At 37.2% G+C, this 19,504-nt stretch overlaps 1 protein-coding gene across 1 annotated transcript; it reads left to right on the top strand.

Annotated features, from left to right (window-relative positions):
- Positions 1 to 4,883: 4,883 nt before the first annotated feature.
- On the top strand, positions 4,884 to 18,087 carry LOC122528814 (segmentation protein fushi tarazu-like). The gene is made up of 3 exons (XM_043654336.1): positions 4,884 to 6,238; positions 16,280 to 16,425; positions 16,714 to 18,087. Exons 1-3 carry the CDS (start codon positions 5,320 to 5,322, stop codon positions 17,929 to 17,931), a joined length of 2,283 nt encoding a protein of 760 aa, XP_043510271.1. The 5' UTR covers positions 4,884 to 5,319; the 3' UTR covers positions 17,932 to 18,087.
- Positions 18,088 to 19,504: the final 1,417 nt, after the last annotated feature.

The following is a 19,504-nucleotide window of genomic DNA, read 5'->3' as shown; positions in this document are numbered from 1 at the left end:
ATTTGTTTCCTTTTTCTTTCTTTCCTTTTTCCTTTTCTTTTTTTTTTTTTTTTTTTTTGCAAAATTAACAAGAGTTTAGAATATCGATAATTTTTTTTGAAATCTTTCGTCATAAATATACGTGTCGATTAATCTCACATTTTTGCACCTATTTTCAATCAAGCGTCGAGTTCTCTGTTACATCGATGCAAAAATTCTTCTAACGAACTTTCTAAAAGTGATAAAGCACTTTTTTCGTCTCGAGCAAGTTTTGTTTCTTTTTCGTTGCATCGAGTCATTTGCTCGTTAATGATTCATCATTGTTGTGACAATGCAAATAAGCACCGCTGTTGCTTATTTGCTCGTCTTAGAAGTTCGTAAATTAACCGAGAAATTGCATTTATTGCAGTCGCTGTGATCTGGGTGTCCCGAACAGCAGGGTTTAATAAAACCGTGTAAAGATCTTTAGAAAAAGTTAAACGCTGAAACGCCGCTTCACAATGTGATGACAAATCATCTGGCCATCGACAACATCAACAAACACCTTTTGTCGCATTAGGGATGTCATCCGTCATTCGAAGGGAAGAACGTTGCGCAATATTGCGCTGACTGCTAGAAAATAAGCTCGATTACTACTGTGGATGTTCTTCCTTTTCTTCTGGTCCTTATTTTCACGAGCTTTTGCTGCAAAACGGCCTCGTATCCCTTAAACCTTTATTCGGGATATAGCTGCTTGAACTGTCGTAATATCGTACAAACAAAATCATAAAACAATAAATCTAGACTCATTTCTAGAAGCCTTTCCTTCCGTTTCGAGGCTTACCCGTTCGTTTCATCCCCCCCGAGAGGTGTTTTTACGCGTTTCGTCGCGTGGAGGACGCAAAAACACCTCTCTTCTCGGAAATGTTGGAAACTGGACATGGACACCTAACATTTCCGAGGAGAAACATTTTTCAATCGAGAGATTTTCCTCCAGACTGAATCTGATCGATCGAGTTTTAAAGCACGAGCTGTCCAATCTTTCACATCTTCTGGCCCTCAAAAAATTGTCGCACACGAGTTTTACATATTTCTTTTTTTTATCAATTCAATGTAACCAATATTATTTACGAGGATTTACAAGAGAAACGAGGATTTAGAAGAACAACTTTTACAAGTGAAACGATACACTGATTCGAAAAATATGAAAATTTTTAATCAAAACACTGAGCTTTTTTTTCTTTCTTTTAATTCATCGATGTTCGGTTTGATACAGGCGGTGGCATTACGAAGAGTATTTTCAAGATGCTCGTTTAAAATTCTTGTTCTCTTACTTTTTGCCTGCTTCGTATTGGGGAAAAATCTGCTCGCAAAATGTAAATGCTTTTCAAAAGGGACGTCATGAACATTCGAAATTGATGGAATTTGGATTAGTGGAAAAACACGCGTGTCCAGTAAACAGTGAGAAAATATATATTTATTGAAAGACTTTGCGTGGAACGTTCTTTACAAGTTGTTTGATCAGAAGAAGAAATGCAAGTGAGCACGTGGAGTTGGCGTAGCAGGAAAGACACCCCGATAGTAACGCCACAGCGGAACAACAACAGAAATAGGGAAAATAGTTAAAAATAAGTGGCGAGCTTGTTCCTAAAGGTCAAAATCATTCAAATAATAAAATTTTTATTCAGTTATTCCAATTTTTAGACATTTTGAAGCCTCTTCTTCCCAACTTGATCGTATGACTTTTGTTTTCTTCTTCCGTATTGTGAAGAAATGTCGAATATCAGAAAATGCGAAAAAAAAACGCGTGATTTCTTGTGAATTTCCATCGTCCAAGTCTATTTTGCGATTTAATAATTAAATATTTAGTATCCGAATATTAATAGAAATCCTAATTGGATTTCCTAAACCTCTCTTCTCCTACGAACAAATATTTCCTACGAACCTGAAAAGAACTGTACGATCCAGAGAGAGAGAGAGAGAGAGAGAGAGAGAAGAACGAAAGGAACACGTCCTTGACGATTGAATATTCTAGAAAAAGAGTGAAAAATGGAGACGAGAAAATGTATTCGTAGACAAAGCGGTTTCCAAATAGGAAAAATCAATATTAAGACAATTTGTTGCTGTCGGCCGGAAGTTGTCATTTAAGCTTGATTTACGAGAGATTAAGCCAACATAATCGGCTTTTCAGATTATCAAGCCAACACGATCTATGAACTATTATATTCGATTGCATTTCGATTTTGTACGTTTTAGTTATCATCGATTTGAACAAGTTACAATTAAGTTGGCCCACCAGCAAAATTCTAATTCACTTCTTGATTCAAATCTTTTATAATTACAACATTACATGAATAACACATGAATTTAAATTATCGTTTGTCCTTTGCCAATGAGACTCTACCCAAGTTGACTGTATTTTCTCATCGTCTGTTAAATTGGAAATTTATAAGCGAAAATTAAAACATTATTCTGTCTCGTTGAAAAAAATTTCGATCGAAGTTTAAATTTCAATTTACGCAATTTATATTCGAGGATCGATTGAAGGGTTTGTTGATATTTTTCGTCTCGCAAGAGCGTACGATAGCGAATCAAACGAACAACGGGATGTTACATAGATTCGTCACGCAGCAGGGGGCAAGTTACTTTATTGCTTGGTCGTAACAAAATCATACATATTTAAGAACAGTATAACAATTATAAACTGCACCGGCGGCGAGTAATAAATCACCGTGAAAATGATTTAAAGCCATAACTTGGAAACCACGACTTACCGTTCTCTGCGATTAAGATCGATGATTATCATTTATTACGTTTACACATGTATAATATATAATGTACTGCATGTAATTCACGGACAATTTCACTCGGCTGTATACTATTTTTCGAGCAATGATAATCAAGATATCCACCGCTTATCAGTGTATAGTGCTCGTATATTTCTTTCGAGTGACTCGAAACTCGTGTTCCTCGCGTGTACGTGATATACCCGCTGCGCGATATACACTTGTTTCCCATCGAATTAATCTAACAAAGCTGTAGGCACAGTTCAGCTGTTAGCTACTATTGAAATTTACGAGTGTAGATTGTATCTGCTTCGGAATTGATTTGTTAGATACTATTTACTTTACATTCTCGCTGATAGCGAGATTTCAAAATTTCTACGAGCCTCCTCGCCGAGCGAATAGGGATAATAATGATTTCAGTGTCTCGTACGATCGAGCATAACATTTTATTTAACATTTTCTATCACGTACTTTGATTCGCGCTAAGAAAACATTTCTTTTTTTTTTTTTTTTTTGAGGAACGTATTTAACAAGCAACGAAATGAAACAAGACAGAGGGAAGTGTTTATTTTTCCATTTAATGTATCACCTTTTCTACCCAATTATGGCAATAAAGGAAAGTTGGTAAATTTATTAACGTCCAATGGATAAATTAGAAGAAAAGCAGAAGAAGAAATTATTATAATTTATAATTTAATATTACAATTTAAACGATAATAATTAAAACATGGTTCTGGTACAGTTATATTTCTCGATTTAAACAGAAATCGACGTTGATTTTGATTCAGAATTAAATTATCTGACTGAATTAGGTTCTTAAAAATTGGACGTAACACGAATTTGCGTCGCACGATAGGAAAAGATGAGAAACTCTTTTTCTAGGCGCTTTATATTTTAAACAATTAACTCCAAGACGTTGGCATGTTGTTATTCGCTGTGACCTTGAGCGGTCGTTTATCTGCGAGCCTGTTTCTCCTAATTCTTTTTTTTCAGAGAGAATGTCCCGTATCGAGCATCTAAAAATCGTCCGTTTTTTTCTATTGTTTCGATCGACAACCATTCAATTACTATTATCGTCTACGTTGCTTCTTTCCCCCCCTTTTTTTTTTTAAACTTTCAAAATGATCGCAGAACAATATCACACGAAACGGAGGGGAAATTCAAACTCAACAAAACTACCAAAATGGTCAAAAATGGCCATTTTAATATTTTTGTGAAATATCTTATAGATGTGCAACAGTGTATTTGGCGATTCGAATGATTCTTCGTAAAATACATAAATAAGAGCTTATTATAAAGATTTTCTGTTTCTTCAACGTCTGTGATGGAAATTTTCCGTCATTTCATTTTAGTCGTCAATTCTAGTGTTCTAGCGTTAATATCAACCTCTCAAGTCAGCGTCATTTTTACAGTCGTTTAGGACACTTGACGAACAATACAATGCAACATTACAAACAACTGTATTCCGGAGAAATACCAAGGAAACATTCTTCCGTCAATTTATCATTCGTTCGTAAGGAAATTAAACTGCAAGCCTTTAGAAACACTCTCGAAACGATTTTCTTCATCAAAAATCTTACATCCTCCTCGAACCGAACAGCGTTGTCAAACCGTTGGACCGCGAGCGGAAATCATTTTTCAGCGAAACCCAACGCTAATAGATATACGATCTCGATCTAACAATAAGCCGTGGCCGAATCGACTTTCTCGCGAAGCAGCGAGAGATTTTCATAGCGAAGAAGTCCCGAAGAGCCGCGCAAACACGCGAGAGAGATTCTTCTTCCACCGGATAAATTTCCATAACTCGTCCGAGCGCTGGTAAACGGCGACAGGTGCGAAAAGAAAGAAAAAAAAAGAAAAAGACAGAAAGAAAAATGCTGTCTAGTTCGGCCGTTCTCGTGTTCGCGAAAACTAGTGGGGATTTTCCACCGATTTTATCATCCAACGACAGTTTCCGCCGGGGTCGGGAGCTTTGCTTGACGCCATTACAGCCCAATGCGAGCCATACCGTTCGCTGACTGGCTGCAACCTGGCAACGAGAAGGGGAAAAGACCCGACCGTAGGCGTTTCCAACCGTGTTTATTTCTTCGCAAGCTTCGTTGGGGATAGCCAGTCGTGCTTTAAATTTCGTGGAGCATTCAGTCGGGATCGTCATTGCCATTGCCAAGGCAATCTAGTGAACTAGTTGCGAGAAAGTTTTAGAATATTTTCCTGGGGATCGAAAAATCCTCCAGTGATATCCTCTTCCAGTGTTTGCATTCCACACGTGCGATTCGCGTACGATTGATAATATAAAAAAATACTGAGATGATCGAATGTGTGTATAACGCGTGCCGTATATTAACGTTATACGACATCTTAGTTCCATAGATGCTAATAGTGACGAAAAGGATTCTTCGAACGGCAAATTCTTGCAGGACGACGAAATAATTCTTGCCGAGACACAAGATTCGATAAGAGATATCGTTTGTTATAGGCATTGTCGTCGACTGGCATTCGTGGATAGAAAGATTTTCAAATACGCGCGGCGTGGTTCGTTGACAGATTCGTCAGACAGATCAAACAGCGTAGAACAATGACGAACAACCCACCGAATTCAGAAACGCCGGACGACGCGGATAACGTTGAAATGATGCCATACTACAGCCCGGTAGTGATGTACCAACAGCAGCAGAACGTACAGCAACAGAACGTACAGCAGCAGAACGTACAGCAGCCGCTGGTACAGCAAATGCCAGAGCAAGAGCAGCTTGGACAGGGCCAACAGCAGCCCAACACTGCCAACAGTGCTTACAATACTCAGTACTGGTACAACTATCAGCACCATGGCCACTTGCACCCACCACACCAGCCCATCTATCCTCAGCAATACCTAAATCCAGTCGAAGTGATACCTGGTTATAGTTACTCGCAAAATCATCCGTACGCCGCCCATTTGCAACACCAATATCAGGTCCAGCAGGCGCATACGCTCATGCAAGCTGCAGCTTCCGCCATTCCGGCGTGGAACAACGGAGGGCGGCCGCAGTTGGTCAATCCTGAGGAGCCGAGTCCTTCGAACACCAGCAATACCAATGGCAGTGATGATCCTACTTCCACGCCGTCTACTAGTTCGCCGACAAACAACGCCGGCAAGCGAAGTAACACCAGCACGTCGTCCAACTACAGCCCTACTAGCAGCAACAGCGGCAACAACAGCACGAGATCGGCGCCAACGTTGCAACCGTCGACATCGGCGTCAATGTCGGAACCGTCGACGTCGGCGTCAATGTCGGAACCGTCGACGTCGGCGTCAATGTCGGAACCGTCGACCTCGGCCTCAATGTCGGAACCGTCGACATCGGCGTCAATGTCAGAACCGTCGACATCGGCGTCAACGTCGGAACCGGCGAGATTGGGGAGATCGGCGAGATCGGCGAGATCGGCGTCACTACGGCAGAACCCCTACGAATGGATGAGAAGACCTTCGTACCAAAGTCAGTCGACTAATCCAGGTAATACAATCGATCAGATACTCTTTGTTTTTTTCTTTCCAATCTAGTTGCATTATATAGTCTGCTGTTGTTACAACGAAAGTTAGAAATTTCGATGTCCGATTGTGCTTCGATATTATTCGAGCATTCCGTTCCGCAAGCTATTTATTCGAGTCGTCAAGATGAAATGTTAATTGAACGAATTGCAAACGCACGGGAAGCAACATTGGCAAATCAACTGGTTGAAGATATGGCAGAATTGCTTCGTTCGCCTGGGCAATGGGAGACAGATTCGCGATGTGTTAGGTATATGTCGATGTGTATACCGATCCTACAAAGTCGTGCGAGATCCAAATGACGCTTGTTGTTATTGCTGATAACACTGTACGAGTTTAAGAATCGCGCCGGCGAACGAGAGATTGGGCCAATAAATTGAACGAAAGTGAAAAGAATTTCCATCGTCCCGTCGAAAATTGCACAATCTTCCTTCACCTTGGATTATTGCGGCGAAATTTTACCAAATCACAAGTTAAAAATTGCTAATTGATTCTTTCCGAGAATATAGACTTTTTTATTGTTAGAATAAGCCAAGTCGTGTCAATAATTTTTTTCTTATAAGGTAAAATTTTGTAATAAATAATATTAGTACTATATATCTACTATTACTATATATCTATTACTATATATCTATACATTATATATCTACTATTACTATATCAATACTAATATCACTATATCAATATTATATTATATTAATAATAATATTAATAATATTGTATTATATTAAGAATAATATTACTATATTATTACAATAATATATTATGCTACTGTAATAAATAATAATTGTAATAAATATTATAAAAAGATAGTAGTAGAAAATTTCGAGACATGCAAGCACTCTCCAACTTTTCTTGATACGTTCAATGAAAAAATATCAACTTATTATATAGAAATAGGTGACAATTATTAAAAAGTACTAAGAAATCGGTAAATTTCGAATAACCGGCAAATCGTACACGGTATTTACGTATTATTGTAGAAGGATATACGTTTCGCGACACAAACAATACTGATTTAGAGATCGAACATCCTAGTCTCCCTATTATTATATTAACTTTGAAATCCGATGTTATATGTCGATTTATTCGTCAATAAAGTTTACCATTTAGTGTTTGGTATTTAGTATTAGCAGAACATAACGTTCGAATCTACAGAGCAGAACGATCTAATCGATAAATATTAATAAAATAATATTAAACACTAAATATTAATAAAATAATATTAAACACTAAATATTGAATAGTATAAATTTTGAATAAACGAACATAACACGGAGATTCAAATTCAATACAATAAATACGGGGCCTGATAATCTAACAAGCACGTTTCCTGAAGTTTAGTACAGAAACAGAAATTTCGATTTCGCGTGGAACAAATTTTACGTCGAGTTAAGCCTCGCGAACTTTGAATTAAAAAACTTTAAGATACTACGAAGAAATTGTCTTGAAATTTAGAAATTTACTTTAGCTACTATGGAATTTCGACTTCACATGAATCTTGAAACAAATACAGCGTGTTACGAACGCTTATATATCTTTATTACAATGTCTGCATAAATGATTGACATTTTTTCCATAGAAGATCTTTCACGTTTCGACATGTGAATTTATATTACACGTAGAAACTGATCAATTGACTATTATAAATATATAATTATAAATATATAACGGGGAAGATTTTGAAGAAAAAATCACGGAGAGAAGTCGGAGAAGCTGGAGCAGTTTCGGCTTTAAATACGTCTCTCCGCAGTCTAGATACGGTGAACAATGTAAACACGGTAACAGACGAGCAAACATCTAATTGCTCTCAAATATTTGTGAGATAATCTCCCGTCCTCTTGCTTGTCGCCTCCATTTTCAACCGGACCAACGAAACTAAGAACGCTACTCTTTCCAGTCTACCCAGTACATTACTACATAAATTACAAAAGATCTTCCTTCGAATTTTGTCTGTGACACGTAGGCGCTCGCGGAAATGTTTGAACGTTTCTAGAAACTTGCAAGAGGCACAATTAGCATTGAGGATTCTTATGAAAATGGTTCCTCCACTTTTATATATCTAATTCGTATAAAATACAAATTGGACAATAGCGGAGATTTCAAAGTGTAAAAGTATCAAACGCCTACAGTGTTTTGTTGTGACATTCTATTTTTCTTTTCAAATTTATTCGAAAAGTTTCACATTCGTAAAAATTTTCTATCATGTGAACTGTCTGTTTATACGTTACAAACTACTGAACTTTTGTTGTTAAATTAAAATTGCAGATTCGCAGAGTCACGCTTTGCGTTTTCTATAATTCGCGTGTGTTTGAATTGTTTCGGTAAATCTCTCTCCGTGCTAATTCTTCACGTACAATTTATCGTTTGTGCTCCTTCTTGCGTACTGTATGTACGTGTATATACCGATAAATAAGATTTATGGCTTCTACAGAAAAATCAAAAGACGGGGGAAAGAGTAGAAAAGGGAGAAGGGATTTGTCTAATATAATTTCACGACGAAACTATCTGTAGTGACAAAGTTACTGTAGATTATATTTAGACGAATATTTTCTATTCTTACAGCATGCGACATAACTACGAAGTACAATATACATGATAATCCGAAGATTTACGAGCTATATAACAACACCGATGGTACGAATTACGAATAACAAATTGATGTTGTTACATTGTGTCATCTTATTTTATATATATCGTTAATTAGTAACGAATGCGATCGAGTATTTCTTCTAAAATCCTGTGTAAATATTTTCAAAAAAAAAGGAAAAAGAGGACAATACGATTCTTTACTTTGTCTTTCCGTAAACAGTCATAAAAAAACAAAGAAAAAAAGAAAAAAGGTTTCTCGGTAGAATTTATCCTCAGAATTCTAAATTTCTAAAACTTTTAAACGCTAAAATTCTAAAGCTCTAGAAAGAGTAGTATTCCATTGTTGATTTTACTACATATAAAATTTTTATTCTAAAATCGATTTCAAAGCAATTGATGTCTTACATTTCGCTAAAAATCGCAATAAAATATAAAGATGCCACTTTAGAGCCGAAAGAATTATGTTTCACGAAGGAATTGGATAATTCAGATTTATGCAGAATGTTTAGAAGAAATTTTAATTTTGATTTCAATCTCTTTTATCCATCTGTAGATTGCCCCGTGGTGTGCATATCTTTCGTACGTGTAACGTACATGTTCGTGTCGTTGTAACGCAAAATGTTACAGACATTATAAACATATCCGATTGTCAGTTTCCATCATTTCATATTCGTACGATACGAACATTGACGATGACATTATTGCATGGTATAATGATTTTATATGAACTGCATGAAACGCTGATTTATACGCAAATGATCGAAATGTTTTCTACAGTATGCAGCACGATTGTTTCTGCATGATGCCAACATTGTGTGGCATTTATTACCGAAATGAAAATTGATTACCGTAAAGTTCGTAACTTTTGATCAAATTTGATCAGTCGTTCGAATTTATGCCAAAGAAATCGAAGGGAAATCAAACTATTAATATTTAAATTAATTATAAATTAAATTTATATAAATAAATGATTAATGCCAACAAATCATAAAAATATTGGTATTTTATACACAATACTTGCTTTATGATATTATTGGATCATCTTTCAGAATATTAATTCGAATAGAACTTAATAGGCCAGGAATATGAATTAATAATGATCAAATTTACAATTCTTAATAATTTCCTCTTTTATTGTTATACCATTTGTAACTGGAGGATTTGGAAATTTTTTAATTTCCATTAATATTAGGTTCTCCCGATATAGCATCGATAACAATCGAAACTATCACGATTGAGGATCGCGAGACACAAGACACTGCATTTCCTTGATTTCACCCTCTTCGTCTCTTTCACGAGCCGCCGTGACCTTTCAATACCTTCCACTGGCTATTATCTCCGTTTTATGGTTATATTGCATGCAGTCGGGTGTCTCCTCACACGGACGAGTCTCAATATTATATGTATTCGCGTTCTCTCTCTCATCGCCGCGCGATTTTTCCACGCGATTATTAGTTATAGTTGGCACGCTGGCTTCGGAACGACCGCGTTTCTCGCTCGAGTCGCATCGACGGCACGGAAACGCGTTTTCACCCGTTTTTATTACTGGCGCCATTTTGACCGCGTCTGGCAAGAAACTACGGCGTCCTCCAACAAAGATATTCTCGCGGAAATGGAATCTAACGTGGCGATCTCGGTTCCAGAGTTGCAAAATTTCATAACAAGGAATTTAAAAAAAACAAGTGCTTGCAATTGTGTTGTCGACGCGATCTTTGGAAATTTCTGAAAAACTCAACTGCTACTCTAATTGCTAACTCTAAGTAAATTCTGTGTCCTTGGTGAAATTAAAAAGAAAAAAAACTTGACTGACAAGCGCGAGACTTTACCGTGACTTATTGAAGTCATTTTGCGAGTCTCACGAACGTAGAAATAAATGTCAGTTTAATGTCAATAATTCACAGAAGGAACAGTTAATCCGGGAACAATAGATATTTCGAGTTATCGAGAAGAAATTTTGTCGATGCTTTTGTATTTACAGAGACGTATATGTTTATAAAGGGAGAGAGAGAGAGAGACTACATGCAGAGCAAAGTTAAAACGCAAATACTAAAATCGAAACGACTGTTTGCCGATTTCAATTGATGTATTGTACTACCTGTTTGCCGACCGAGACCAAATGAAACTGAATAAATCCTACACAAAGGAACGAACTATTGTTTAGTCTTGTTTAGTTGAAACTGTCAAGAAACATTAGGAAGCAGACCTTCATTAGCTTCGGCAGATTAATCAGCAGTTAGTTTTGATTTTCTGGCAAAATGAATCATCAGCCTACAGAATTCATCGATTTTGCAGGGAAAATTTCAGAGGGTATTTGTCGAAGAGACCTCTCGACACGTTGTCAAACGATCGGTGCATATTTGTCAAGATCAGAGTGTCAGGCTGTGGTCAAAACAAATCATGGATCTGTCTTACGCGTTGTCGATTCCGCAGGGAAAGATCTCGATCGTTCGCGAGACAAAATCTTGAGATTCTGAGAGATTCGAGGAAGCCTCAACGTTTCAGGACGAGAACGAACGGTCGGTGCACGTCGGTGCACTCGAGATTGCAATTCAATTAAATTCCACGGATTAGTTGGATGAAACTTTTTAACGAAACGGTGTCGTCGTCGTCGTCGTCGTGCCGCTATCGAAGATAAAATCGCACGATGATAACGATTTCTACGTTCTCCACAGACGAATCTCTCTGTAATATTGCGTTCTATTCTCCGCTTCAATTGAGAATGAATTTCGAGAAGGAATTTCAACGCGCGTCGCGTTGCATTAGCGCGTAGCAAAGACACTTGACATGCAATATATACAAATGTTGCACGGCACAATAGAGGTAATTGTGATGCCACTGACGAATGGTACCCGTGCGAGTAGAGAGAGAAAGAGAGAGAGAGAGAGAAATGTGGCGCGTCGCGTCGAGTACGAGGGAATCGCGGTTAAGGGGGTGGAAGAAAGAGAAGACGAGGACACACCAGGGTAGGAAAAGCAGGGCACGCGCTTTCACCATTTCGCATGGCGAGATGGAAGCGCGAACGCTATAATGGGGTGGCAACGAGCCCCATGAGCCCTCTTTCTTTGTTCCCTCGGCCGTCTCACTTTTCCGTCGGATCGTACGCAAAATGTTTCCTCCTCTCTCTCTCTCTCTCTCTCTCTCTCTCTCTCTCTCTCTTGCTCCGTCATGTACATATTGTAAAGTGGAAGTACGTAAATCCTGATGCGGACTCGCTCTGATTAAAGCGGGGCATTAGAAATCTGTATTGCAAATATTACCGATTTCACTCGGCAGTCGATATAATTTGTGGAGAACGAGGTGAAGTTAGCTTCTTAGAACTAACGACGAACGAATGAAAGATTAACAGAGATTTCAAATTAAATTGCAAAGACTGAGAATTTTGGCCGTGTAATACTTCTACGCGCGAGTATCGTTAATATCGAGAAGTCAATGTTGCTGAACGGTTTATGAAAGTTTTCGAGAACCATTATTCGATTTATGATTAACGTTGCTGCTATATTCTCTCGTCATTTCACACTTCTGACAGTTTCTAAGTTCGACTGGAGGGTTCTTCAACTGGTAGGATTAGTGTCTTTCTGAAGGAATTTGTAAAGTTCTATTTCTTTCTCTCATTAGTCTTTGGAAAATTGATTTTTCACAGAAGGAAGAAGGGGGAAGGGGATACTTTCGACATGGTTGGTTGAAAAATATACCGTATTTTGAAAGAGGTTCCTTCCTAATTGTTCTCTGTACAAATACCTATCGCACGACACTTTCCTCCACTCTCGTCCTCAAATTCTTCCATTTGCGCTACACTGTTCTAACTGGATTTATGTTTCACGATTCGCGTTGTTCTTTCTTGTCGAGTAGCGTGGAAGTGTGTTTTCTTGCAAAATGGGCTCATATTACATAATTACCGTGAATTAAATTATATAATAACTAAATAATGATTATGATATAATATATAATAATATATTAGAATAATAATAATTATATAATAATTTAATAAGTTAGAAATTGCTCGTTATAATCACTGTGATAATTCCAACGAGCGCGAGATTAGATCAATAAAACTATAAATTATATGATCAGATCAATAAAATATAAATTATATAATAATTAAATAATTATAATAATAATACAATTACTTATTAAATAAGTCACAAACTGCTCGTTACAGTCGCTGTGACAATTCCGACGAGATTAGATGAATAAAACTATAAATTATATGATCAGATCAATAAAATATAAATTATATAATAATTATAATAATAATATATTATATATTATAATATAATATTATATATTATATATTATTAATATTATAATTATATATTATTATTATAATAATATATTATTATAACAATACTTATATAATTACTCATTAAATAAGTCACAAACTGCTCGTTACAGTCGCTGTGACAGTTCCGACGAGCGCGAGATTAGATGAATAAAACTATAAATTATATGATCAGATCAATAAAATATAATAAATATAATAAATTATATAATAATTAAATAATAATTATAATAATAATATATTATATATTATAATATAATAATTATTATAATATATTATAATATAATATAATATATTATTATAATAATAATTATATAATTACTCATTAAATAAGTCACAAACAGTTTCTTACAGTTGCTGTGAGAGTTCCGACGAGCGCGAGATTAGATGAATAAAATAGAAATCTGTATCAGAATTGGAAAATAAATAGAGATGAACGGACACGAGCGGCTTGTTGAGTTACACGTGTAGCTACATGTGTCGATGCACGTAGCAGAGGCGCCGATGGACGAAATAAAATTATCTTAACTGACCTAGTGTAACAATTGCGCTATTCAGAGCACCAGCAGAGATCGAGTGTTGACAAGGAACCGTGTATAGCCGGATAATCGTAGGTGCGAGTTCCGATATCAGAGAGATGAAAAAGGCCGACGGTAATCCTTGCCGACTCGCACACAACCGCGAGCGAGCGCGCGCGGTTCTTACATCGAAAAAATCCAACAACGTTTTCCCCCTTCAAACAACGTTTTCTCTCCTCTGGGATTCTGATGGACTTCCTTTTTCTTCCTTCCTTTCTTTCTTTCCTCCTCCTTTCCTCGGACGTGTGAAAGTTCAAGCGGAGTTTCGACTCTCGGTTAAAAATCGGGACACCGTCGGGAGGAAATCGGTTCGTCACGTAGACAGCGTGTTTTCATCGACTGTGGATTAAACTGTCCGAGTGTACGATCCGAAGGGTTCCGAATTCTCTTTCTTCTTCATTTTTCTCGCTCAGACGACAATCTCCCCGCGATAAGATTTAATGTTGTTTCGTGTTTGTTTACGATTTTTTTTTTGCACGAATGATTATACTTAATATGGCAAATATTTGCCATTTTGAACAATATCTGCCACGGTCTGCCAGCCGAGGAAGGAAACGATACTCGAATATTTGTACACGGTTGACTCTTCGTGCCTTGTTTATTCCAAGTCGTTCGTTCATCAATATTTGAGTTTGTTTTGGAAAATTTCAAATTCTGAAGACAGAAATTTACTGTTGTACCGTGTGGCATGCATCTGAAGCTTTCGCGATATTTATTTAGAATCCTTTTCTTTTTTCTTTTTCAAATTACGTTCGTAGAAATGTAAAACTGGTGTCTAAAGAGAAAATTTACTTTATACGTTTGTTCTGCATGGAAGCTTCTCGTTTTGCTAAGCTTGCTTTTCACCCAATATGAAAGAGTGTACCTGTACTCCCAACAACGACCGTTTCATTTCTTTTCTATTATCTACTGCGAAAATGTCCCAAGTGCTCGTACACACGATAACGATCGAGCGCAATCTGAGCAAGATTCGAAATTCGACGTGTCATAATATATTGTTTCCAACGTTTGAACAGCCACGATACTTGTGTGTATACTTTCAATCCCCGGTCACCTACAGTGTAACAGATACGGAAATCTCCATTTCTCCTGCACACACATTTAAGTCAAGTCAAAGTTACAATATTTAGAAGAACGGCTGTCATACAGAATCTTTTTCAGGCTCCGAGTCAAACTTTGTCGGTGTATTATACACGTGGATGTAATTAAGAAATTATTTCAATCATTAGTATCAATATTAAATTAAATATCCGACACTGGTTGAGGTTTTGTTAAAAAGTTGCAGTGAGAATTTCAAAATCAGTAAATTCTTACGAATAACTTAAGAAAAAAAAAAGAAAAAATACAAAAACGGAGATCACTAAGCGAGTAATTGATACGTGTTGTAAATACTTATACAAATTGACTAACTCTAGAGTAACAAATTCAGTATTTTATCTATTTTATATTGAACTGAAACTATATTGCTTCAATTCGACTGAATAACAACACTGAAATTTATATTGAAACGCCTATTATTAAGTATAGTTAACAATTGTGTCGATTACGAATCACAAAAAGTTTGAAAAATATACGAGACAATGTTTGAAGCAAAATGCAAGGTGGAACCCTCGAGAGAGAGAGAGAGAGAGAGAGAGAAAAAAAGAGAAAAACAGTATATACTGGAGAAACTTTGGCACAAACCAAAGCGTAACATAGTGATCTCGGTGATTTCGGTGCCAGCCATGCTGGATCCCAACAATATACCATCGAAAAGTCTAAGGTCGAAGCTTATTCGTGATGTCTCGAAGGCCTCGAGCACTGTTATCGAGGAGTGGTGGATTAACGTACACGCCTTTGATCTCGCCGGTCACCGAGGCCTTATCTAATCGTTTTCCTTTCTCCCGTTCCATCTCTCTCTCTCTCTCTCTCTCACACACACACACACACACACACACTCTCTTTCTCTTTCTCTCTCGGGGCGTTTCGCAGCAGTTTCAGTTTCCTTCTCATTTTACGTATATACATATTTCGTGTAATCGTTTCGAATGCCACGTCGAAATTCACGCCTCGTCCGGCTCCTCTTTCCTCTTCGAATTCTCGTCATTCTTCCTCGAATTCTCGCCTACATCCGATTAAAAAATTCGTACGCAGCACGAACTTAAAATTAAAATCCACAACGAGCGTTCAGACTTGTTGTTGATACGCAAGTAGATATTTTTGTGATCTCTGTGGAAAACACGCCTGTAGTTTCTTTGCGAAAATTGTAATACATACATACATACATACATATATATATATATATATAACTTCCTGATATATGAAAATATAGAGTTTTTATTTTTTATTTTTATTTTACGTGTGGCATGATCTAGCAAATTATTACAAATCTCGTTTTATTTATACAATTATTAATAGTATTCGAGCTCGTATGATCGTCAAGAGAAAAAAGGTGTTATCTTTGTTAAAACGCGTTATTGACAAAAGAATTAGGGAGGCAGATATTAAATATCTAATATAATGTCGACTGTTATCTATGTTTTCTGATTTTTTTTTTTTTCTTCTTTTTCTTTCACAGGGAGGACTCGAACGAAAGACAAATACAGAGTGGTCTACACAGATCATCAAAGACTGGAGCTTGAGAAGGAATTTCATTACAACCGTTATATCACGATCCGCCGAAAGACAGAACTGGCTATCAGCCTTTCGCTCTCTGAACGACAAGTAAGTGACATATGTACATGTATGAATATTTGCGATATTAACGTTACAAAAGTTTTAGAGTCGAAGAAGAATTAGAAAATAAAGAGCACATGCTTTTACTTGTATCCCTGTGGCTTCTAAAAATAATGTATAACTTTTTAGTAAAAATCAAATGACTTCTATGATCCATTATATTTCCATCAATTCAACTTTCCAAAATTTCTGAAATTTCTTAGAATTTCTGAAATTTGTCTGCGTTTCGAACTTCCACCGTCTAACGATGAAGATAGTAACTAGTTGCTGTTGCAGGTGAAAATCTGGTTTCAAAATCGACGAGCGAAGGAGAGAAAGCTCTTGAAAAAACAATTAGAATTAGAGCAAAGATTGGAAGCAGCAGTGAACGGGGAGACGAGCACATCTATGGCTAATCTAACGATCAGCGGAACATCAACAGGAACAGCGAGAATGGAAGGAACGTCGAATGGTTTGCCTAACGGTCTTAATTTTGGGCATTCGTCTCATTACGTTCCTCGAATTGAGTCGACGAGTACTATTATTTCTACCGATATTCATCCTCAATCTCAGCCTCAACCACTTCCTCACCCTTCTTCTTCGCCACTTCCTCATTCTTCTTCCCAGCCACAACCACATTGCTCTACCCAGCCACAACCACATTGCTCTACCCAGCCACAACCACATTGTTTTCAACCACAGCCTCACTGTTCTCAACCACAGCCTCACTGTTCTCAACCACAACCTCACTCTTCTCAACCACAACCTCACTCTTCTCAGTCTTTTACTTATATTTCTCAGTCTCTTCCTCATCCACACTCTCAACCTCATCCTCATTCTCAGCATTTTTCTCTTCCTCTGTCACCTTCTCTTTCTCAGCCTGTTTCTCAGCCTCTTTCGTCACCTCTCCCCCAAACTTTTTCCCAACCTTTTTCTCAATCTTTTCCTCATTCTTTTGTTCATTCGTTTCCTCAGTCTTATCATCAGTCTTACCCACAAGCTTATTCTCAAGCCTATCCTCAAGCTTATCCTCAGTCTTTTCCTCATTCTATTTCTCAGCCTCAGCCTCAGTCTCAGCCTCAGCCTCAGCCTCAGCCTCAGCCTCAGCCTCAGCCTCAGCCTCAGCCTCAGCCTCAGCCTCAGCCTCAGCCTCAGCCTCAGCCTCAGCCTCAGCCTCAACCTCAGCCTCAGCCTCAACCTCAGCCTCAACATCAGCCTCAACCTCAGCCTCAACCTCAGCCTCCACCTCAGCCTCCACCTCAACCTCAGCCTCAACCTCCACCTCAACCTCAGTCTGAACCTCAGTCTGAACCTCAATCTCGGACACTGTCTCGGACGCTGTCTCGGACACTGTCTCGGACGCTGTCTCGAACGCTGTCTCGGCCTCAATCTCGACCTCAATCTCCAACTGAATCTCGACCTCAGTCTTATCCTCGGTATCAGCGTCATCTTTCATCGACACAAGAACAGTCATCTGAGAGACCGGGCGCTGAAACGTGGTCCAACTGTAGTTGACATTGTTATCACTCTTCTCGTTCATTGTTGTTGAAACGACTCTGTTCATAGCAATGGCAGAATCAAAATTTGTTTTATACATTTGATTTAACTGTCTCAAGTTCCGACAAAATTTGAACTTTAGTCTATTTACTTGAAATATAATAGTTGCAGGGAAACAAGGAATGGACTATTTTTATTTATTTACGATAACTTGTATCGTTATTATATTGCAATTGTAAATATGAATTTAAATGTTAATTATAAAATATTTTCAACATTAATTATAAATATTATGACGAACTAAAAAATAAAAAAGTCAATCTTTATATAATATATTTATATACGTTACACGTTATAGATTATTGATATTATTGATGGACGTTTTTACTTTTCTAACTCTTTATAATGTTTACAAGTAATTACAATATGACATACGATATTAGTAAGTACACTATTATGTACTTAGTAAATATCTGTAACAAATAATATTTTAATATCTTTTTTCCCTCATACAATTCATTTGCAACGAAAGAAAGTTAATCATAACTAACTTCTACCTAAGGAATCTTCTTTTTTTTTCTATTCTTTTGTCGAAAATAAATAATAAGAATGAAGATAAAAAGATATTATCAAGAGGTTGTTCATCAGTTGCAGACAATGTTTTTGCTATATAATCGTTATTCTATTTTCTAGATATTTACTAGATACTTAATATTGTAACTATTATTATAGCATTGTAATTAATAATAAATGTTATAAAGGGATAGGGAAGGAAATAAAAATATAAAGTTTAATAAAGACGTTTTTACTTCTTATTGCCAATCTAAGATAGATCATAGACTTTCCTTCTGTGTAAATTACAGAAGTGTACAATAAATGTTTTATCAAAGTAATTGTTTCGAAAAGAAACAAAACTAATAAAAACAAAAAATGCTCTCACAGAGAGAGCTTCACTGAAGTAATCGTAGCTCGTGGTCAATTCTAATGTGACAAATATAAGAAAAAAAAACTGATTCTGGATCGAGACTAGTTCTATCGTTCTGACACAAAGTTCTCTGATACAGAACTATTCTCAACAAAAAGTTCCATTAATTTCCAGGGACAATTAAAAATTTCATGAACAATGGTAACAACATTTACGACGTTGGCCATTTGTTTGCCAACTGATGTACAACGGTGAGAAAGCTCCTCGACTTGTCCCGACGGCGGCGATCCTCCAATGTCTCTCGTTAAATCGTACACAAATAGCAACGTAAAAACGTGTAATGCGGTTTACGCGAAGTGGCCAGGCTGAATGGTACCTATAACCGATTGGAAAGTGTGTATTCGCCGGATACAACACACAGAGCAAATAAAGCAAGAGGAGACGAAGCTGCGAAGGTGGCAACGAGTCTCATGGGAGCCCTCGACTTAACTACCAGATCGATGTCCGACCCCAAACCACGCTTCATCCCCCTGAAACCAACCCCTGTTGGCTTACATCGCCACCGAGTTCTCGCTTCCTTCCTCTGTTCTCCATCGTTTGCTGCTCATCTCTGTCTTCTTTCATTTTTCATCTATTTCTGGGCTATTTTCTTTCATCGCTCCTCAT

The sequence above is a fragment of the Frieseomelitta varia genome, unplaced genomic scaffold (genome assembly GCF_011392965.1).
Source record: "Frieseomelitta varia isolate USP_RPSP 00005682 unplaced genomic scaffold, Fvar_1.2 scaffold_261, whole genome shotgun sequence".
NCBI lineage: Eukaryota > Metazoa > Arthropoda > Insecta > Hymenoptera > Apidae > Frieseomelitta > Frieseomelitta varia.
Note: the sequence above shows the minus strand (reverse complement) of the source record. Positions and strands in the feature narration are given on the sequence as shown.

Excerpts from the sequence above, each read along its gene's own strand:
- LOC122528814 (XM_043654336.1), top strand. The coding sequence starts at position 5,320 with ATGACGAACAACCCACCGAATTCAGAAACGCCGGACGACGCGGATAAC. Across the intron at positions 6,239-16,279 it reads AAGTCAGTCGACTAATCCAG|GGAGGACTCGAACGAAAGAC; the intron begins GTAATACAATCG and ends TTTCTTTCACAG. Across the intron at positions 16,426-16,713 it reads TTTCGCTCTCTGAACGACAA|GTGAAAATCTGGTTTCAAAA; the intron begins GTAAGTGACATA and ends TTGCTGTTGCAG.